At 41.8% G+C, this 24,172-nt stretch overlaps 1 protein-coding gene across 1 annotated transcript in view; it reads left to right on the top strand.

Annotated features, from left to right (window-relative positions):
- ZNF652 (zinc finger protein 652) overlaps window positions 1-24,172 on the top strand; it is a 198,430-nt gene that overhangs the window by 71,482 nt on the left and 102,776 nt on the right. The window contains exon 2 of the mRNA XM_029573182.1: window positions 509-1,598. Within this exon, the coding sequence (XP_029429042.1) occupies window positions 789-1,598 (810 nt within the window). The 5' untranslated portion in view covers window positions 509-788. The remainder of the gene's footprint in view (window positions 1-508; window positions 1,599-24,172) is intronic.

The following is a 24,172-nucleotide window of genomic DNA, read 5'->3' as shown; positions in this document are numbered from 1 at the left end:
ATGATTCTTCTCAATCATCAGCTAGGTGGAAGGGTGCAAGTTCTGATTTATAAGCTTGCAGACCGTATTAAGCCGAGATAAGGCGAACAGTTGACGTTAGATGTAAATTAGGTGTTAAAGGCCTGTTTAATCAAGCTTTAAAATTATTTAAACATTTTGTTTGATCAGAGGTCACTCTCAACAAATCAGGAAGTGTGTTCCAAAAGTTTGGGCTATTTTAAGAGTGTACTTTTATTTTGTATTTTCACTCGGGTCATGGAAGTATATCAATAATATGAAAGTGTAGCATTTATCACTTGAAAATTAGAGACTTCATTAAATGGTTTATATAATCCATAGATATACTAGAGGACGGTCCTACAAATATTTATTTTATTTAATTTACAACATTAAGTTGATACCAAGGGATTTAGGTTTCACTCTTTAATGTTTTCCTTGCTTAACTGAAATTGGGATGGGGTATTATACACAGAGTTTATTTAAATCATGTGTTTTTTTTTGTCCACAGAAAACATTTCCCCATCTTATCTTGAGGAGAATTACTGACCTAAAGCCAGGTGCTTTCAAGTAGAAACTTACATGGGTCTTGGCAGGAGGACGTTAGCCCTTTATGAGGAAGTGTGTACATGGAGCAGGTGGTGTTCTTGATGCTCCAATCCTTGTTTCCTGTTGTAAAGCAACAAATCTGCTTCTCAAGGATTGGAGCTGTCCAGTGAAGCAGGATCCCCATGAGCTAAGAAACCAACTCTAGCCAACATCTGGATGACATCGTTGTGCTTGAAGCAGGAATGGCACAGGATGACAGCTGTCATAATCAAATTCCCCCTGCCTTTTTCCATGGTGCCAACCAGGAGCTAGACCTATCTTCCAAAACATGCAAGAGGGAAGCTGGGAACTCCTATACCGTACTGAGTGATACTAAGCTGAGCAAAACACATCTGTGCTCAGAACAGCAGCCTTACTTTAGGGAAAGTAAACTGGGATCAGAAGTACCAACTTTGAAAGGTCGGGAAAACAGTGGCGAATTGGAGGAAGAGGAGGAAGTGACTTTTAAAAGAGAACAGATTATAGTGGAGGTAAATCTCAATAACCAAACGCTAAATGTCTCCAAAGGGGAGAAGGGTGTTCCCTCCCAGTCCAAGGATATCACTGTTTTGAAGAGCATTAGCGAAGAAGAGGGAAACAGTGTTAGTGAGGAAACAGAAGACAGTGATGAAGAAGAGAATGAGCAGCAGAAAGAGGACAAAAATGTCAAGGTCAATATTACCCAGAGGAGAACAAGGAGAAGCATAGCAGCTGCAGCTATGCCTTCTGGTCCACGGATTACCAGGGGACAGAAGAACAGTGCTGAGCCCCCTATGAAGAAGAAGAGGACTATGAAAGAAACCAAAACCCCTATGCAGAAACTCAAGTGTGATGAGAAGGAGACTCTGACATGTGACAAGTGCCCTCGGGTATTCAACACACGTTGGTATTTGGAGAAGCACATGAATGTTACCCATCGGCGCATGCAGATCTGTGACAAGTGTGGCAAGAAGTTTGTACTGGAGAGTGAGCTGTCCCTGCACCAGCAAACAGACTGTGAAAAGAGCATTCAGGTAAGTGAGTCTATTGCACTATTTTCCAAATGTTGTTCAGGTCAGGGTGTCTCACATATGGGGACTAATGAGACCCAGCAAAACAACAGTGCAAGAACAAACTTCAACGATCCACCTTCAATGTTCAAAATGATATTTAATTGTAATTTTTCATCAATATAACCGGCAACTCCATATAAATTGCAGGGTTGTGTTTATATATGAGTCCCCCGACACGGTCCGTGTCGGGGGACTCATATATAAACACAACCCTGGAGCTCTCCTGGGTTAATATTAACCCAGGAGCGCTCCTGGGTTAATCTGAAAGATTTAAATTCAATTGTGGTCCCTCCCGATGCAGCAACAAGCGAAACACGGACCGTGTCGGGGGACTCATATATAAACACAACCCTGCAATTTATATGGAGTTGCCGGTTATATTGATGAAAAATTACAATTAAATATCATTTTGAACATTGAAGGTGGATCGTTGAAGTTTGTTCTTGCACTGTTGTTTTGCTGATACTTGCTTGTGTGCAAAGTTTGCTTCGTGGTTTGGATGGACTAATGAGACTGAGACCCACCATAAAATGAATACCCACTGTACAGCTTTGCTGGCTTTATCTCATTTAAGTTTTAACACCTCTGTAATTGGCCTATCCTGCTAGTTTTCATAGTGCATTGCGGGTTTTGACAGCAAGGCATGGGGTAACCTTCATGGAGCAGCAATTACTACTATTTAAAACAAAGAGCTGGGCAGAGTGGATTAACCACTTGAGTCGTTTTCTGCCAACATTTACTATGTTACTATGCTGCTAGGTTTTATGTTTAGGTGTAGTATTGGAGCTAAACACATGTCCACACTGCATACATAACGTAAAGCCTCCCGGTGCATATCGCTTAGTACCATTTGGGGCTTTGAATTGTGCCCAACTTTGGTATAGAAACACAGAAGATATTGACAGATAAGAACTGTTGCTCCATTTAGTCTGCTCATTTGTCTGTCTAGAATGCAGCCACAGATGCTTTTTCTGTCTCTTCTCCCTCTCATTCTATGCCAATAAGGTTTGTTTGTGTCTGTTCCAAGCATTCTTGAAATGTGCCTTTAGTGATATAGGGTGTTTCTATCTGAGTAAGGTCTCCAAATAGCTGTGTGTGCATATACTATCCAAACCATGGAAGTCAAAGTGAACCCCACACAATATAATCAATGTGTTAGCCACAACGAGAAGGTCATAAAATGTTCATAACATTACATTAAATTAATAAGAGCTAGTGGTTGGAATCATAAACGTGTATTATTAGTCAGTAACAATGACTTGAGCATACACATAAATTATTTATTTTATTTAAGTTCTTTTAATATACTGATGCTCAAGGACAAGTCTTATCGAACCGGTTTCAGTACAATTAGGGTAGAACCAATTAACAAAGAGAGCGAAAAAGTTACAATAAAACAGGGAATGTAGAACATGGCCGTTAGAAGAGGAGGGATAGATTAAACAGTTTTAACTCAAGAGGTAGAAGCAGAGAGCTGTTTAAATAGTAAAAAACTTATTCGGTTAACATAGTGCATGTTTAACAGGTAATTTGGAAAGAGCAAATTCTAGCAAAAACAGTTCCTTCGAGAGGGGACTTTAATGGAGTGGGGTCTGTATTGGAAGACCTCTGGATCTGAATATGTACAACCGGGGGGGCGGTACTAGTGAGGAGAGAAGTCAGTGCAGGTTGCGGTAGGACTTCTTCAGTGATTGGTTGGATATAAATATGTGCTTGCTCAATTTTTCTGGGCATGTCAGCAAAGTCATTGTTTTTTACTATAAATATTGCACTATTTATGATTCCAACTACTTATTAATTTAATGAGTTTTATGAACATTTTTAGCCCTTCTCCTTGTGGCTAATACTTTGTTTTGCACTTGCAAAAACAGGACTGCCCTCGCTCATGAGCCAGGATATGTACTTCTGGTGCTTTTCTTAGTACTTGCATTATCGCAAAGAGCCGTCTTGTGGAGTTCATACGGGCAGCATATTAAGGTGTTCATTTTGGAAGTTTTTTTTAATCAAGCCAACACCCAATACAATTGAGACACTTTGTTTATCTTTGTCACATTTTCTTGGTCTCTGATAAATATTCATTCTCTCTATCTATCTATCATCTATCTATCTATCTATCTATCTATCTATTGTGGATTGTATAGAGTTGCAACTTTCGTGCATCTTTGTTTATGCTTTAGTTTTAGTGCTTTGTAAGGCTTTCATGATGGCTCCTAGTTTTGTAGGAAATTACTTCTGTGATTTTTGCTGTTAGTAGGTAGAAATTAGATGAAAACAGTCTGCAATCTGTTACCACCATAGCTTCTCTTTCTATATGCAGCAAAGACCTTCATATCTTCTGTCTCCACAGTGTTTCAGCAATTGAAGGAACTCAAGTGGGACAAAATACAAAACTTAATGTGAATCTAGTTTCTTTTTTGAATGCATACTTTTTCTAGAAAGGCTTGTCAGGTGATTTTGCTGAGTTCAGAGGCACAAAAGAAGTCGGTAGCCTGAACTTCTGGTATTTCACCTCTTCAACCATTGGTGAGGGGTGATTATGAATAGGCACTTCTGAATAGGTATTGACCAATCACAAAATCAAAATGTATTCTTGGCAGAAGTGGATAGGACTTAAAGCAGCTGCTGAAAAGAGGCAACTTAAAGTTTCTCTTGGGAAGTTATTGGTATTGTCTCTGAAGATAAGCAGGGTAATATGTCCACACAGGTGGGTGATGTCAACATGGACAGTATTCCTTGAATGCCATAGAAAAGCCTACAAAGCTTTTCAGCGCATCTGTGGGATTTCTTGCTCAGTCGCAGTCAGGTGACACCCCCTTCCTCCTTTTTTGCTCATGGATGATCAAGATAATTTTCTCCTCTGGGAAAAATATTTCTACTGTGATCTGGCCTCCTCCGTTGTCTGCTCTCTCCATTCATTACTTTCTTAGTAATTTTCGGTATTTTCTAAATTCTATTTATTTTTCAATATTGGTCACTCAGCCCAAGATGGATTTTCTTATTCCTTCAGTGCTTCTTCCTGTGGCCTTGGTTGGCTCACCCCTTTTAAAACTGTTTGGCGAAGCAAAAAAAATAAAACTAATCAACAAGGAAATCAGAACAGAAAGGTATAAATCTGAGGCAATGCGAAGAGAACTGCAATTGCATTAATGTTTACAAGGGATTATTGCTACAAACATGTCTATCAAAAAATATATCAACTCACCAATAATGCTGGTAGTATTCCAGTATTTTATCATAAAGTGCACACCTGGTTTCATTCACTTGAGTTTGCCAGTGTGCTGTCGATTGAAGTAGACTTCCAGTATGTGCCAATTGCAGATTTAACTGCTAAAAGAAGTTGCTCACATACAGGCTGATGCAATACTGTGCACCACGGTCAGCTCACGGCTCAACATGGGATTGGACGCACATCCAAAATGTGCGTCCAAAAGCCCCGATGCAAAACGGGGGTTAGCGTGTCCAAAATGCGTGTTTGGTCAAGTGCATAGATAATAGTGCTCATGTGTAAAGTACATGTCGACGAGGCTGTTAGCTAATGCCTGAGATGCAAAAAATTTCCCACATGGTCAATGTGCCCTTTCAACGCGGCAAATTTTACGCAAGCCCGGGGCTAGCATAAGGGCATATTGTAAAAACCCAAAATTCCTGCTTTCTGTGACACCCCCCCCCCCCCCCATACTAGTATAATTGCGATACTAATTAGGAAGGAAAAAACATTTCTGAGCACCCAACATATCCCCACAATATACACAGTCCAGGCCATGTATATTGTGGGTATATAGTGTGCTGGTAGCAGAAGAAAATGGTCGTTAGTATTGAGCGTCCATTTCCTAACCCACTGACAAGCCACCCTTCCTGCATACCCGATGCCGAGGAGATGCTAGAGATGCACAATTTCCCCTAGCACCTCCTTTTAAATATGGCATCTAATTTTAATATAAAATCAGGTGGGGCAAGATGGCCGCCAGATAGGGTGTGCGGGAAGCGAGTTCCAGTGTGGCGTTTTCTTTCTATATACTTATAGAAAATGCCCCACATCAAGTGTGAGGGGAAAATCCGGGGAGCATTGACTAGCTCTCCGGTTTTGGACCCTTTTCAGCCGCGCATAGAGGGTTTCCTAATGGGAGTAACTGGAACGCTGGAGGGATGCCGGTAGAGCGATCGCGCTCCCCTCTGACCTTAGACGTCACCTTGAGCCCCGGCGAGCCGATCAGGCTGACGCCTCCAGCTCAGAGCGATTTGTCCCCGCTTAAGCCGGATCGAAGCAGTTTACACCTTGAGTCTTCGAGGGCAGAGCAGGTGAGCCCCGGGACAAGTGAGTATGGAATGGCCATCCCGAGAGGAGGAGGAATCTGCGGATTGCTGGAGTTGGGCCCTGGAGGAGAAGTCCTCACCCAATCGGATAACATCATCCCAGGTAACAGGCTGCATGTGTCAACACAAGGAGAACAGGGCGAGACCCGACAGGAATCCATAGAGGTTAATGTGAGTCTTGGGCACGCTGAGGACATGGGGAAAGTTTGGTATGGCTTTGAAATCAATTGCACAATCAATAGCTGAGGTTAAAAACCAAACCAAGGAGAATAATAATATGATTGGAGCCTTTAACTTGAAAGTACAAGATCATGAGGAATGTTTACAAAAAATGGAGTCCTTACAACAAACATAACCATGGAAAAAAGAATCGAGAAACTTGAGAATAATTTAAGGATGTTAAATCTACGAGTGATAAACTTCCCTTTGGTCAAGATGATTTCATCTGCTGAACTGTTTAAAACATATATGAAAGAAATATTGAAGATACCAGAGGCTGCTTTACCTGTGTGTACAAGAGCATACTATCTACCCCAGCTGGGTCGTGAGGCTGAAGGAGAGAACATAGCCTCTATGGACATATCCGAATTATTAGAATTATCGATAGTAACAGAAATAAAGGAAAGGAAAGCTATGCTAATAACATTTGCATTTATATCTGATAGAAATTATGTTTTGAAAATGTTTCTGAGAAATAGACAAGCCCTATTTTATGGGGCTCAGCTATGGATATACTCTGTCACTAAAATAACGCAGCAACGCAGGAAGGAATTCCTTGCTATGAAAGAAAGGGTTATCAGTATGGGAGCCCGATTTGTCTTACAAATTTCCCTGCAAAGGTTGCGTTATATTTCAGGAAAATTGTGTTTTTCGATAAAAAGCAATTGAAAGATTTCCTGCAGGGTCATCCCAATGAAGCTCCTGAATTGTGATTGACTAAAAAGGAATAGAGTAACTCCCCTATCTAAGTATATGAAAATTGTTTGTTATTCGCTCTATTTTCTCTTGCCTCCATAATTCCTATATTAAGGTGCATACTTACTAGATAATCTTCTTCCACTTTAGAGATGTTGGTATATGGGCTTTTCCTAGTATAAGTATCAAATTTCTTTTGAATATTTCATGTAAAAAATTGAATTTTTGAAGAAAAAAAAAATCAGGTGCCCAGGAGAGGTGGATTGGCACGCGTTAATAGAGCGGGCACTCTGTCATGAGCTCCTGTCTAACGTGTGCTGATATTGCATCAGCCTGCTTGTTTGCATTGATAAATGATTAAGGTAAAGTTTTTCCTTTAACCCAAGAAGGCATAGAACTGGCGTAACGCTTTATCTCAAACCCAGAATAGACCTCACCTTTCAACTCGACCCCCAAAATTCTGAATACTTGGACAGGCCCACCATACATAAATAAAGGTTCCTTCCTTTCCACACCCTCATCAACATAACGAAATATGTAGGAGAAAATCTGACAGAAAATAGAAATGACCGCAGAAGACGACCAAACGGCCCATCCAGTCTGCCCAGCAAGCTTTCGCACTTTTTTTTTTCTCATATTTATCTGTTACTCTTGGCCCTTAGTAACGTTTTGGTTCTATTTCCCTTCCACCCCTGCCATTAATGTAGAGAGCAGTGTTGGAACTGCATCTAAGTGAAATAGCTTAATTAGTTAAGGGCATTAACTGCCGCAATAAGCAAGCTACACCCATGCTTATTTGTTTACCCAGACTGTGTAATTCAGTCCTTGGTTGTTGTCTGTATATAGATCCCCTTTTCTTCATTCCCCCGTGCCATTGTAGCAGAGAGCTATGCTATATATGCATTGAAAGTGAAGTATCAGGCTTATTTGGTTTGGGGTAGCAACCGCCGTAACAAGCAAGCTACTCCCCGCTTTTTTGTGAATGCAAATCCTTTTTTCCACATTTCCTTTTGCCATTGAAGCTTACAGCAATGTTGGAGTCGCAATAACCGTGTGTATGTTTATTGAATACGGGTATTATCTCCAGGTAGTAGCCGTCACTCCCGCGAGCCACCCACTCTTCATTCACATCCTCTAGACTTTATGGATCCACAATGTTTATCCCACGCCCCTTTGAAGTCATTCACAGTTCTGGTCTTCACCACTTCCTCCGGAAGGGCATTCCAGGCATTCACTACCTTCTCCGTGAAGAAATACTTCCTGACATTGGTTCTGAGTCTTCCTCCCTGGAGTTTTAAATTGTGACCCCTGGTTCTGCTGATTCTTTTCCAATGGAAAAGGTTTGTCCTCTTTGGATCATTTAAACCTTTCAAGTATCTGAAAGTCTGTATCATATCACCTCTGCTCCTCCTTTCCTCCAGGGTGTACATATTTAGATTCTTCAATCTCTCCTCATAAGTCATTCGATGAAGACCATCCACCTTTTTGGTCACCCTTCTCTGGACTGCCTCCATACTCTCTCTGTTCGGAGATACGGTCTCCAGAACTGAGCACAGTACTCCAGGTGAGGCCTCATCAAGGACCTGTACAAGGGGATAATCACTTCCCTTTTCTTACTCTATATTCCTCTCTCTATGTAGCCCAGCATTCTTCTGGCTTTAGCTATTGCCTTGTCACATTGTTTTGCCGACTTTAGATTGTTAGACACTATCACCCCAAGGTCTCTCTCCTGCTCCGTGCACATCAGCCCTTCGCCCCCCATCAAATACAGTTCTTTCAGATTTCCACACCCCATATGCATGATTCTACACTTCTTGGCATTGAATCTCAGCTGCCATAACTTCGACCACTCTTCCAGCTTCCTTAAATCCCGTCTCATTCCCTCCACTCCTTCCGGCATGTCCACTCTGTTGCAGATCTTAGTGTCATCCGCAAACAGACAAACCTTACCTTCTATCTCGTCCGCTATGTCGCTCACATAGATATTGAACAGGACCGGTCCCAACACCGATCCTTGCGGCACTCCGCTTAACACCGCTCTCTCTTCAAAGTAAGTTCTATTTATCCTCACACATTGTCGTCTGTCTGTCAACCAGTTTGCAATCCAGGCCACCACCTTGGCACTCACTCCTAAGCTTCTCATTTTATTCACCAGCCTTCTGAGTGGGACCATATCAAAAGCCTTGCTGAAATCCAAGTAGATGACATCGAGCACTTTTTTTTTTTTTTTTTTTCTTTTTTGATCCAGGTAGAAGAGCGCTCGATGTCATCTACTTGGATTTCTCTACAAGTCCTACGTAACAATTTATATACCAGTTCTACCTTGTGGCTGCAAATGGAACAGTGTGCTTCTCTCTATTCTCTTCCAATCTCTATCCTGTAAATTAGTCCCCACGTCAGCATTCCGTTTAGGTATGAAGAGCTCCATTCACACAAATTTGAATGATGGCTTTGGTACAAGGGAGACACAATTTTACATTCTTCTTTCGCTAACACCATATCAACTTTAGATGGCATTTGTCTCCTCCAATCTGTCTCTTCAAATTTCAGAAAAGCTTCTCTAATCCTATTGTATAGAACTATTTATGCTTGTCGAAGACCAGATTCACTTTTTAGTGTGTTAAACATGAGCCAACCCTCCTCATTCCATAATTATCCCAGGAATTGCAGTCCAGCGCTCCACCAGTTCCATTTTCCCGTTGAATATGAAGATAGAGATACCTGGATAGTCTTTCAAAAGTAACAAAGGGGAGAGACAGCCGTGTGGAAAATTAAGCTCGTTGCACAGTGTTCATCAATTCTTAATCATGTGCGCAACAATGTGATTTGAGCAAAGAACTCTCCATACCTGAACTAAAGAGGGAACTAGCTTTAAAAGCAAGGACAGATGAACTCCTTTGGCCAACCCAGCCTCCGAGGATAACCAAGGCTATCTATCTTCCCTGTTTAACCAGTGTTTAAAGCACGCCATTTAAGATGCCCAATAATATCCAAGCAAATTGGGAAGTGCTGTACTACCCTTTAACTTAGTATATTGCATGCGTGACCATGCTCAGTGAGGCTCAGTCAAAGTTCTAGGAACTTTGTCATAAGTTTTCTGTGCAGGGCTCCACCTGATGTCACCCATGTATGAGGACTGATATCCTGCTATCCTCGGAGAACACCTGTTTACAGGTAAGCAACTCTGCTGTCTCTGCATGGATGAAAAGAAAGCCAGTAGCTTTGAGAGACTTGCGCTTCCATTGCAAGTTGTTTATTACTGATCATCACTTCAGTTGCATTTGCAATTTGGGATTAGAGCACAATATCCCTGACTGTGTTATCTGCTAGAGCTGTAAAACTCTGAAGATTGCATTTCCTGGAAACTTTGGGAAGACATCAAAATCTGATGAACCCTCATTGTTGCCAAAGTCTTTAGAATCAAGACCTAGAAACTGAACTGACCACTGGCAGTACTTTAACATCAAGGAGATGATCCAGGTGTAGGAGTCATAAGAAGGGTTCCTTGGGTCTTGTTTAGATCCATGGAGAGTCCATGCTAAACATCGTGTGAAGACACAGATATCTCAGCATCAATTTCTTTCAATACCAGTATTTGAGAGCAGGGAAATTGCAGCTGCTGCTGCTGTCCATTCTCCAAGGACAGAAAGTGAACTAAGCCTTTCATGCTGATAACTGTCCGAAACAGTATCCAGGGTTCTGCACCATTCCCATTGGTACATTCTTCTTGGCTAATCAGAAAGATAGCTTTTACTGAGATGACTCCTATTTTATCCAAAGCATTTTTCAAGGAGGAATTAGAAAAAGATCCTTCTGGCACTCTTGACACCTTAGGATAGAGGTACCAGCACAGAGCATGTTAACTCTTAATGGCAGTGCTAGTAGAAGGAGTTGGTGAGATCTGTATCTTGGCATTGAACACCATGGCACCAAAGTAGTTAAGGTCAGTAGAATGTAATGGGTTGGATCATTGACAGAATGTTTTGTGTATGTATATATATAACATTTCTGTTTCTATACCATATCCTTAAACTAAACATTTGAATGCCGAAAGTGGTGATTCTTTGTGGTGTTTGGTTACTTTATGAGTTATGATTGCTTTATTATTGCTTTTTTAGATGTTTTATGTGTTGTCATTATGATCTGTTAGAACCTATGGTCCCCAGCTGCTCCTGCCCACGCGATTGACTTACTGGTGTCTCCCTCCATCTTTGCGGCAGAATGCCGCCATTATGCACATATAGCAGGGACCCTGCAATGAATACCTTAGGCATGTGTATGCCCAAGTACGCACATAATATACGCACTAAGGCATGAAAATGCAGGAGTTGCTCTTGGATGATGTTACCAGGCTCTAGGCATTTAACGCGCTCTGCCCTGCACTTCTTGCCTCTGCAACAGGTCTCCTGAGTGATCTGCTCTTTTGGTGTATGTTGCTTCTCCCTGTGTTTCTGCGTTCTGATTTGTCTTCCCTGCCCACCCTGGTCTTCAGTGTTGTAGTCTGTACGTGCCCTTGGCTTGATTTTCTGGTTTGACCTTGGCTTATTCTCTGTCCCTCCTGGACCTGACGCTTTGCTTTGGACCTGACCTTCGCCTATCTGCTGTCTGCCCTGACCTTTGGCCTGTCTACTGGATCTTGCTGTCTACTGCCTGCCCCAACTTCTGGTTTGTCTATTGATCTTGTCTGCTGCCTGCCACAACCTGGACCTGGACTCAAATCTCTTACCATTGCCTCAGTGACCCTCCTAAGACCGGCTGACCATCAGAACCCAAGGACTCAACCTTGGGGGGAGTTGGCTGGTATAGGCGAAGCTCCAGTCAGTCCCACTCAGGGTACATCAGCCAGCTGTTGGTGTGGACTGTATGGGCATGCTTGTCCGGCTGAGCCAACAACACTACAGCACAAGGGTCTACTTCATTAACATAATCCAAGAGAAAATTTGTCTTGGATCAGATTATAATTTTTCACTAAATTTAAAAAGAATACATTTCTCTGAGGCAAGCAGGATGTTGATTCCTCAGATATGGTAATCATTTGAGCCCAGCTGGAAAACATTATTTTAAAGCTTCGAGAAGCTTTTAGTACACTCCACTGAGCATGAGCATATTATCCTGCATCATAGACGTTTACATGGGGTCCCTTCAGTTCTTGTTTTGCCTTCAGAGCCCAACGGTTGCAGTTCGGATCTCTGAATAAAATATGCCAGAACTTATTTCTCATCATAAGGCTTCCCTCGACGTGAAGCTTTCATAAAGGCTAGAAAGAGAGACCAATTTAGATCCTCCTATCTAATGAAAGCAAAAGATTCTGCTTCGTTGGTACTCTCATAGAAACATAGAAACGACGGCAGAAGAAGACCAAACAGCCCATCCGGTCTGTCCAACAAGTTTTGCACTTTTTTTCCCTCATACTTGTTTCTCTTGGCTCTTAGTAACCTTTTGGTTCTATTTCCCTTCCATCCCTACCATTAATGTAGAGAGCAGTGTTGGAACTGCATCTAAGTGAAATTAGCTTAATTAGTTAGAAGTAGTAACCGCCACACTAAGCAAGCTACATCCATGCTTATTTGTTTACCCAGACTATGTAATTCAGTCCTTGTTGGTTGTTGTCTGTATATAGATCCACTTTTCTTCATTCCCCCTGCCATTGAAGAGAGAGTTATGCTGGATATGCGTGAAGTATCAGGCTTATTTGGTTTGGGGTAGTAACCGCCGAAACAAGCAAGCTACTCCCCGCTCTTTTGTGAATGCATATCCTTTTTTCCACATTTCCTCTTGCCTTTGAAGCTTAGAGCAATGTTGGAGTCGCATTAACCGTGTGTATGTTTATTGAATTAAGGGTATTATCTCTAGGTAGTAGCCGTTATTCCCGCGAGCCACCCACTCTTCATTCACGTCCTCTAGACTTTATGGATCCACAGTGTTTATCCCACGCCCCTTTGAAGTCCTTCACAGTACTCATCGAAGAGTTATGATGCTGTGTATTTAGCAAGGGCTAAGAAGTGGTATGCAATGTTGGAAGAAGGGAGATTTTGCCTGCGATTTCCCACTCCTGGACGTCGCTGCCAGTAATCAAAATGGCGCCAGTGGCCCTTTGCCCTTACCAAGTTACAGGGGCTACTGAGTGCCATTGGTAGGAGCTGGCACAGGAGTGAGAGATTGCTCCTGGCCCTCCTCCCCCCCCCCCCCCCCCCCCTGCTGGACCATCAAGGACTTTCGGTGCATCTTGGGAGGGGGTTGGGAGGGATTGAACAGGGCTGGCAGCCATGGGGGGGGGGGGGGGGCGGGAAGGAGAGATATACTGGCAGCCCAGGAGTGGGAGATCGCTCCCGGTCCCCATGGTGGATCATGACAGACTATTGGTGCATTTTGGAGGGGTCAGGAGGGTGGGGGCTATACTTGTGCATAAGTTTAGCCAGCTTTTTTGTGCCTTTTTTCTGGCATAAATTTCTCGACTTATACATGAGTATATATGGTATTTTTGAGAAAAAAATATTGCAAATCTCTCACACGATTCCTCTATAGAGACTATAGAGTTTTGAATAAGAGCCCTAGATGTATGTACAATATTAAACAATTCATGTGGTCATGAGGCTGCTGTAGAGATCTGATCCAAATACCACTTACATTTATTTAACTCTATCTATGCTTTCTCTATAAATATCTAGTTTAACACGATACCCATTCAAAGTCTCCTGCAATATGTTCTTCCGCCACTTCCGATCAGATCTGCGCAACTCCTGCTTTAAACTCTGCAAAGTAGGAGAGTACCAAATAGCAGGATCTTTGTCTCCTTATTACCCTAGTCTGAATCTGAGCCAGATTATTTAATGTTGTTTGTAGTGATGTTTTCCAATGACCCACTAAGCTTTCAGACTCTTCAATTACTGGACAAGAAAGTGGTATCCAGTTTCCTCTTAACGATTCTATATCTATCAGGTCTTTTAGCAATAGTGAATGATTTAGCTGATTTATGCAGTTGCAACATAGGCTGAAACAACATGCAATGAATCAGATAATGATCAGACCATGGTATTTCACTAATGTGGACCTACATGAACAAAATCATTAAGAGCCAGCCTTGTATTCCTTCCGTACCTTGTGCTAGTAATTCCCTGCAGATCTATTTCACCCCTGATTGCATTAGTCTATATATGTGTTGATCTTTAAATGTTTGTTAGATGATTACATTAAGTTAATGCACATGTCGACCTATAATATGTATGTCATGTTGTAAACCGTTGCGTTCTTCATTTGGAACGACGGTATATAAAATGGCTAAATTATGTCCTCACAAAAAGAACCCATCCAATTATTTGGTTCTAAATCTAATGGTTGACCCTGTTTGTGTGGAGGAATGTACTAACTGCACCCATCCCAGTGCCTGTAGGGCACCTAGCATATCCTGATAGATATTTGGTAAAGGACTGCAGTCCATTCAAAGATTAAAATCTCCAAGCACTATTGTGTGTTTGACAAAGCTATCAGCCTGTTCACTAAAATATCTACATTTTTATCTAAGTAACCTGGAGATGCATAGTTTAGACAAAGACTCCAATTCTGGACTGAAAAAAAGAAATAAAATTTCTAAAGACTTCAGCACATCAATGGCTACTACAGATAACTGCAGCAATTCTTTAGCAATCACCATAGGACCTCCTCCCGGTTTAGAAAACACCACATAATTCGGTAGTGCTGAATCGGATGTAAGAAGCCAGAACTCTTGTTACACAGAAAATGTCTGGGGTGCTATATGTTAATACTTGTTGGGGGGGGGGGGGGGGTTATTTAAATTTCTTTACCTGTTGGGTTATTCTTTTTCCTTTAAATAGCTGCTGTTTATAGATTGGTTGTTGAATCTCATTTTAAAATAAGAAATATAGTGGCTGCTCTAGCATTTTAGAGGGGCTTTGCTTGATAAATCTGCTTTTTGAAAATAAAAGTTTGGATTTACTTTCACATCTGGCTTTATTGTGGAAACCTGTCCATATAGGGAAGAGCCATTGAACTGAAAGTACTTGAAAAAAAATCCAATCATAGCCAGACCTGAGAGCACATTTTAGTGTGCATCTCAATATCAGATTTCCCTGCACTCTCCAATTGCTAAATGCATTTTATAAGTATATTTATGTAGGTATATTTTCTTTGTGCACTTTTAAAAATGTTTTTCTGCTAATACCAACTGTTAGGCCTTCCTGCCCTCCCTACCTCTCTCACTCTCACTCCAGCGGTTGTGTTTCTTATACAGCCTTCCTAAGGCAAAGAGCTAAGAATTTTGAGTGGTCACAAGATGTGTGTTAATTATCAAAATAACTTCATTGTTATAAATTACCTTTAACATAACATGACATTTACACAATGTAATAAGTGGTGCTCTGGTTCTAAGGCAGACCATCTGGAAGCTCAGACCTTGCCAAATTTGTTTGAAGATTTCTATAGTGAAAAAGGAGTTATCTCAAAGCAATTCTCACTACAATTAAATGGACACAAAAGAATTAGATATTATTAAAAGATCATCCCCCACCATGCAGAATCCAGGAAGCCTTCCCCCACTCTCTGTGGATTTGAAAACCAAGAAATGGATCACTATGGGCGCTGATAGGCTAAGACCTGCAACATAGACACCTCTTGATACATACGGTATTTAAAGTTCCTTTTGTGCATTGGAAAGTGACAGTGACAGTGGCTTTTGTCCAAATCACAATGTGGAAACTTTGCCACTATCTTTATTTGATGTTTTTAGACAAATTTTTGATTGTGGGACTGATTTATTTTGATGTGAGACAAATCCAGCAACTCAACAAAAGATCAGTGAAAATATCAGTCTATTTTCATTTATAATCGCTTTTCCCACCACCCTACCTTTCCGACACTCTCCCTTCATAGTAGAAGTATCAGATATATCAAGAAGATCATAGATTGGGAAACAAATATACTTAATATAGAAAACAGTATAGAGTATAAAATCCACACAGAGGGAAACTGGCTCAAAAGTAGCAATTAAAGCGATGAGTTAATTAGAGGTAAGTTCTTTTGATGCCAACCAAAAAGTATATTTTGACCATAATTTATCAAATTTTAGATACAAATTTTTCTGTGTAGATTTAATTTTGTTTAGTCTATAAATTTTATGTAAACGATGAAAGACTGCTGGTAATGATGGTGCCATCTTACATTTCCAAAGTAAAGCCAACTCTCAGCGAGGTGTATGAATGTTTTATGCAGAAATTAATCAGCCAATGGAACAGGTATATTCAATAGAGCATATTTTAGATTAATGTCCGCACCAGTAACATTATGTATCCACAAAACAAACCCTTTCCAAAAAGCAGACACCACTTCACTTGTCCACCAAATATGGTAGAAAGATCCCAGCTCACCACAACCCTTCCAGGCGTATAATAGTATCGGAGGAGTACTTCATAATCATTTTCAAGCAGAGAGGTAGAAATGGAGCATTTACTGGTATAAAGAAAAGAGATCCCATTCACTCGGATAAAGAAACCCTAATGTCCCTATCCCAAGCTCTAAAATGTGATGGTGGCCCTTCCAGTTCAGTATTAAGCAAACCCTATAACTTAGATATAATCCCCTTCAGCTTGTCAGCCTGATCACACATGTTTTCAAAGTAAGATTTTCCCAAAGAAGTATGGTTTTGATGTCACTCGATTTCATGAAATATCTAAGTTGGACATAAGAGAAAAAGTCACGCAAAGGTAAATCATACTTTTGAGCCAATGAATCAGAACTTAAGTTCACCCCCTTCAAGAAGGTGCTCCATTCGATGGATCCCGCATTCTATCCATAAATTGAATGCACCCTGTGGTATATGCGCAGAGTGTGCCTGATTATGTAACAGGTGAGTACTAAAGAAATAAATCCTCTGTCCCACCAGCTTAGCATACCAACATGCCCATATTCTTAGAGTTCTTGTTAACTAAGGTGGTGTTACCATTAATAGTCTCCAAGCTTTTTCAGTTGCCTATCAATGCTTGAAGAGGCATTGAGCCAATTAAAGACTGTTCTAGCTGCACACATTGTTTCACTCCTACTTTCTTGTTCCAATCCATGATTGCTTGTAGTTACGAAGCAGCATAATACCACTTCAAACTAGATACTCCTAACCCCCCTCTTAGTTTAGATTGAAACATTACATGGCGAGGTATGCCACCATATGAAAAACAAAAAAAAAAATTCTCTTCTGACAAAGCTTCAGAATTGCATTGGGGATTTTGATAGACAGGCTCTGAAACAAATAATCAAATCTGGGGAGTATTTTTATGGTTATTTTCCCTAGCCAAGAGAACCCACACTTTGCCCATTTCTGCAAGTCTTTCATGATCTTTATGAACAGAGGTGAATAGTTTATACAATTCTTCTACCTGATCACTAAGGTAAACTCCCATTTGAAAGGGAATTTGTCATAGAATAGCTGTTTAAGGGTTCCAGAACAGTCAAATTTAACTCCCTGACTGATCCAAGTTGAACTTGAAACCAGATACCATGCTAAATTTCCCCAGCTCAGCGACTACTCTCTCAAGAGACTGATAGGAGTCAGTTAAGGTAAATAGGATGTCATCCACAAATAAAGACAACGTAAAATGAGTTTCCGATGAGAGCACCTAAAATGTCGGCTGCCCCTCTTACTCTAATTGCGAAAGGTTCCAGAAAAATGACAGAGTAAAGATAACGAAGGGCAGCCTTATCCTTACCCACTGTAAAGCCTTCTGAATAGCTGCCATTTACCTTTGCACAAGTTTGAGGGGAATTATATAACTTCTGGATCGAGCCAATTAAAGTTCCCAAATTGCATTTTCCTCAGTCTTAAATAAAAAAGGCCAATGTACTAAGTCAAATGCCTTTTCGACATCAATTGTTAATAAAAACGATGACATTTTTTCCCGTTTGACCCACCAGATAACGTATATGGCTTTGCTCACAATATCCGCTGCCATCCCTATTGGGTATAAACCCGGCTTCATTGGGATGACCAAATTTAGGCACTCAGCTAAGACCCTGCCAAGATTTATATTAATAAGAGAGAGAGGTATATAAGACCCACAAAGAGTTGGATCTCTCCCTGGCTTTGCAATAATAGATATACTAGCTATGTTAGTACCAGAGAAAAAGTCCCTGCACTAAAATAGTAAAAAAAAGTCAATGGTTTAACTAAAATTGAAGCATAGTGTTTATAGAAACTAGTTGAGAAGCTATCTAAATTTGGAGATTTGTTGGTCTTAAGTGATTTAATAACCTGAAGGACTTCAGCTGTTGTGATTTCCCTATCCAGAAAGAGCTGTTGCTCCATTGTTAATACAGGGAGTGTAACATCATTCAGATATCTCTCAGTATCATCTGTTTATCCAATCTATACAGGTCTACATAAAATTGGGAAAAACCATGCCTAATATCGGTGGTATTCGTTACAATCTTCGTTACAAAAAAATTCGTTACAAAAACAACGCCCTTGTTTTTGCTCCCTTGTTTAATGTAACTTTATCTTCTATATAGTTGTTTGTTTGTTGGTTCTCCCCCTGTTACATTGTAAACCGGTTCGATAAGACATGGTCTTGAGCATCGGTATATTAAAATAATTTAAATAAATAATAATAAATCTTGTCATCGGATCTTTTCAATTTTGCTATATGATTCTGAATCAAAATGGATTTCAGTCTGTGAGTTAGAAATTTACCTGCTTTATTTCCCCCCTTGAAATATGCTTGGTTAGTCAAGTCTAAGTGATGGACAATAACATCTGAGTCAAGTGTATTTAGCTTGTTTTTGACCGCATTTAACTTTTGAAGTATCTTATGCGATAAAATGTGTTTATGAATGTGTGCCAAAGAATCAGTTTTTCTTACGCCATTTCTAGCTTTCTCTTTTTTTCCTTCTTTTTATAGGTGGCGTATGAGATTATCTTCCCCTGCATAACAGCTTTCAGGCAATCCCAAATAATCATCAAAGAAATGTTCTCTTGATTATTGTCAGATATTCCTGAATGTCATCTAACAATGTTGTGCAGAGTGATTTAGCATTTAATAAATTAACATTTAAATGCCAATACTGTTTGCCTGTGTCATTTTGTGAGAATTGTACTTCAATCCAAACAGGGGCATGGTCTGACCATGTGATTGTTCCTACTCCTACCTCAGTCACTTGATTCATGATCCTTTTATCCACCAAAAAAAATCAATATGTGAATAAGAAACATGGGGTTTAGAGAAAAAAGTATAGTCTCTAGAAGAGAGGAAGCATTGGTTTCATAAATTTATCAGATTCCATTTATCAAGCATTAGGGAAAGTTTACTTCTTGCCCCCTCGTACCTAGTCTCTCCTGAGTTGAATTATCTAGAGCAGGGACCCAAGTGATATTGAAATCACCATCAATAATCAAGTGACTCTCCACCCAGGAATCCATAATTTTCTCAAGAGTCATAAAAAATGTCCTGGTTAGTGTTGGGAGCATATATACAGACCAGAGTGTCAAGTTCTCCATCATTTGCAGCAGAATATACTGCCCCTTGGGGTCTGCACTGCAAAACCATACCTTTATTAACAAAATGTTGGGCTATCAATATGCCTACCCTTGTGTATTTCCCATCTTTAGAACAAGAAGCAAAATATCCATGCAGGAAATCCTTAGAGAACATTAGATGTTCATATATTTTTTTTTAAATGCATTTCTTGAACCATAGTTATAGAAACCTTAGAGGATAACAATTCTTTAAATCATAGTTGTTTTCTATATGAATTTAATCCCTTTACATTGAGGGATAGTAACTGAAACTTTATCATGGATTTTAGATATGGTCCCAACTCAAACATGGTCATCTAATAAAACATTTAAATGAAAAATGTCAAGAAAAATCTTAAGAACATTACAGATATTTACACAACCTCCATTCGTTAGCCTTCCGTCTTATATTTGTAGTATACATACTCAGCACGCCACTCACAAATTTCTTCAATCTTCCCTACTTCCAAATCCTGTCTCTCTCTGTTCCCAGAGACCTGATCTGCTGGCATCCATTCACAGATCCCACACATCATCAAGAGGGATCATCATTCCAAAGGGAACCTTCTATCCCATCCTACCCCTTAACATATGAATTTAGCGCATAGCTCATAAACCCATGAAAACACTGTGTATGCTATTTAAATTGTGAACTTAAAGAGAACACTCCTTTAGATGTTTGTCTAGAATTATAATATGAACTTTAACTTACTTATTTATAGGCTTTTCTTTACCGACATTTGTAAGGCACATCATGCCGTTTACATTTAACTGAAAGGAGGAAAGTACAATAAACGAGGTAGGGATTAGGCAGGTAGGGACATATGGACCAACAAGAAGTCTGCATGGACATAGAGACCTCAGCATGGAGCTGCTTGAGGTAAAGAAGCTTCTCCCGATTGGCAACAAAATCTCTTGCCCCCTTTTCCAACACCCTGCCAGCGTGGGAATGTTTCTTTGTATAGAGATGCAGCAGGGGGTCACTGGAATCATAGGAATTGGTTATTAAGCCAGATGCTTCAGTACCTCCTCTGCTTCCCTTACTGAATAAAGCCTGCTCGAAGTTCCCTTAATAGTAAAGAGTAAACCGAAAGGGAAGGTCCGATGATACTTTCATTTCAGCGCTGTAACTTTAAGCTCTTCGCATTTATGCAGTATTGATGGGGCTAGATCAGAATATGTTAATTTTGTAGTCATCCCAAATTCACTCAGCTTTTTTCTGGGCAAGTTCAGGTATTCATTTTTTTTTTTTTTTAACAGAAAAGCTGTGGAAACATACAATGATGTCATGTGATTGTTTTCTGGATAGGGGACCGAAGGATCTATGTGTGCACTCCAATAATATTTTAGTAAGAGCGGACCCCTTTGAGGTCTCTTGGATCATTAAAATCTCCCTGCTTATTGCAAGCACTACTGACCTACAGTCCCCATAGGCGAGGTCTCCGGTACTCCCGAAAGTGGAGATTGCAGCGTCTTGACCTGTCTTCGAGGTATTCGATCTTATCAGCTAAGATAGTTTGTTCTGAAATCCAGTCACAGTTTTGACCCTTAATCTGATCCAGGGCCTTAGAGTGTGCGTCGATCTGCGTGTCCAGTTCGTCAACTCTGTGTCCTAGCTCAGTAAACTCCTTTCAGAGCACCAACATAATGGATAATATTTCTTGCTTATGGGACTTAATATCTTGCCAAAGTTTGCAGAACCATTCCTTAGAAGGTAATCTCCTGTTGTCATACTTTGAACATATTCATTTTGTTCCATCTCTATTTCTGCTTGCACGCAGCCTACCATTATGGATCCAGCTGAATCATCAACCAACTCAATCGCATGTTTACTAAATGAGAATTGTTTTAGAGCCATCGTTTTCTTCTTAGATGCCATCCTGCTTCTGTTATCTAGCTATTTTGATCCAAAAATCTGATCTGTGTTAGAGAATGCCTAGTTTATAAAGCAGATTTTATGCAAAGGGTCCAGGAGCTTGGAGCTAGGCTTCTGTTCAGACTGCTGATTTCACTTCCTCCTCCGCCTCCTCTTTTCTTTCTAAAAGAGCACAATATATTGCTGTATTCGGGCAGCAGTCTGACAGTTTTTCCCTTGAAACAGGAGTTCCTCAGGGTCTGCTTTGTCAGCCTCATTGTTCAATATCTATATTGCCCCAATTTGCAAGGTTTTAACCAGTCTCTGGATATCGTCTTTATTAAGTTGATATCCAATTTTTTGTTCCTATTAAGGGGCTCTTTCAAGACGTCCTTAAAAATTCTGATTGTCTTGCCATTTTGAGAGAGTGGCTTACTACTAATAAGTTTTCTTTGAACCTAAGCAAGATTGAGATCTTTTATTTGGCACGATATCTATCTCCAGTTTGCCCAAGTTCACTGATTGCTGGGGGTCATTTCATTCCCATTGTCTCAAGGCCATAGCCTTGGTATCATTTCCTAGCGTATAGCAGATAGACTCAGGATCAATGGGTATAGTGTACTCCTGATAACAGTTGGAGACGGATCAGATTTCAATCTGACGTCAGTCCTAGTACATATACCCCAACAGGAAGTGCTGCTCTTCAGTATTTTCTGTCTCCATAGCAGTTAGGGACTCTATGCACGCTCGCACAGCGTTAGAGTAATTTTACCAAAGAAACCCAAAACAAGAAGAAATCTTACCTCTACAGATGAGCCCCGCTCTCCTGTGGTGACACCCCTTGGGTCCCTCCCCAGTTGAGAATTCCCGAGGTGATTTCCGCGATCCCTCTGAGGTTGGCCTTGGTCAGACAGCCAACCCTCGGCATGGACTTAGCCCCTGGCAACGGGTGAGGCTGAGAGGCAGCAGGTGTAAATTTGAGCACGGCGGTGAAGGTATTTTCCCTCTCCCCCACAGTCTGAGACTGCCCGGAATGAGACCGAGAAATGCAGAGACAAGGTAAGGTAGAAAACTTCTTTAAAGTCTCCGAAGTTCGAAGAGTCGCACAGGTCGCCAGCCAGCACCAGTGCCACCGGGTTGATCGGCCCTAGCAGGGCTAGGCCCCGGTGAGATTTGGGGGTCCTCCCACGTGGAGACCCTCTGAGGTGGTCGCCATACTGGCCGCATGGTTGCAGTCGCCATCTTGACCTGTTTGCCGCCCTGTCCGCCATCCCGACGTGTGCACAAATATCTTGTGCGCACATCGGCACGCGCATCTTATTGAGCATGCACCCGACTTACGCGCACAACCTTGACGCACCAGAGTGCATAACTAGGCCGCCTGGTCCCTGTATCTTTTACGCGCCCAAGCCATGGCACCACTGGAGAAGAAGCTCAAGGCTCAGGGCCTTTGCCCAGCAGGCCACATCAGAGCTGCACAGCATGAGGAGGCCACGGCCCTGTGTATACAGTGCGAGGAGGCCCTGGGGGATTCAGCCCATGGCTCTCCCCCACCGGTGCCGGGATCCAACTTCTGGAACAGTTCGCCGGACCTCTCATCCCCCAGCGGGAGTCTCCCTCAAACGGGACTCCACAGGGACACAGAGCCTCTTAATTTAGACCCAGCATCTATCTCCTGGGTGGAATTCTACAAAGGCCTGCATACCTTCGTCCACATGCAACCGGGACCTCTGATAACATGGCCACAGCCTCTGCCAGAGGACCTCAACATACCGGGACCCTCTATGCCCAGAGAAGTGCTTCCACCGCCCAGACACAGGGACACGGACAACTCAGATGATGATTCAGAACCCCTGGAGGAAGGGGAACTCCCCTCAGGGTCAGATCCATGAGGCGTTTCTTCACCAAGGAGTGAGGACGGTAGCGTGGCCTCTCACCCGCATGTCTCCTGCTTCCTGAAGGGAGTCAAGCAGATCCGACCACCCCTAAAGTGGCTGGTGCCTTTCTGGAACCTCAACCTGGTCCTAGACTTCTTAGCAGGAACCTCCTTCAGACCTCTCCGTGGCCTGTCCTGACTATTAACATTGAAAACAGCTTTCCTGGTGGCAGTCTGTTCGGCCTGTCATACCTCCGAGCTACAAGCACTGTCATGCCGAGAGCTATTCCTCAGACTCACCCCGGGAACCATCCAGTTACGCACGATCCTGTCCTTCCTCCCCAAAGTGGTTTCTCACTTCCATCTCAACCAAACCGTTTCGCTACCATCGCCAGATGAGCATAAGAATTCGGAAGAATCTCGCCGCCTGCGCCATCTCAACGGCAGACTCCTAGTTCGATAACTGGAAAGGTCAGAATCCGTATGAAAGACAGACCATTTATCCATCCTTCACAGCGGGAAGAAGCAAGGGGAAGCAGCCTCGCGAGCAACCATAGCCCGCTGGATCAAAGAAGTTATCAAGGCAGCCTACGTAGAAGCAGGCAAACCGCCGCCTTTGCAAGTCAAGACCCATTCCACTAGAGCCCAGGCAGTGTCCTGGGCAGAAATCAAGATGCTGTCACCCGCCGAGATCTGTCGGGTGGCGACATGGTCCTCCATCCACACCTTCTCCAGGTTCTATCGCCTGGATGTTCAGGCTCAAGAGGACACAGCCTTTGCAAGGGCAGTACTAAATGGGTCAAGGGCAGCCTCCCACCCGGTTTTCCTTAGTGTAGACAGATGGACTCAGCATCCCACCCACGGCTGCAGTCATTCATGGAATTCTCGGGCGACATCCCCAAGAGCAAGTTATTCACAGGTAAGCCAAGCTTTCCCTCCAATTAGGACACTCAGCCTACCAGGTATCGACATTTCTTGGTTGAGGGCACTGGCAGTCTCCAGCTATAACCAATTCAACCAGTTCAAGTTAATCAAGTTATCCAAGTTATAAATTTAATCAA

Source organism: Rhinatrema bivittatum, chromosome 12 (genome assembly GCF_901001135.1).
Source record: "Rhinatrema bivittatum chromosome 12, aRhiBiv1.1, whole genome shotgun sequence".
Lineage (NCBI taxonomy): Eukaryota > Metazoa > Chordata > Amphibia > Gymnophiona > Rhinatrematidae > Rhinatrema > Rhinatrema bivittatum.
Note: the sequence above shows the minus strand (reverse complement) of the source record. Positions and strands in the feature narration are given on the sequence as shown.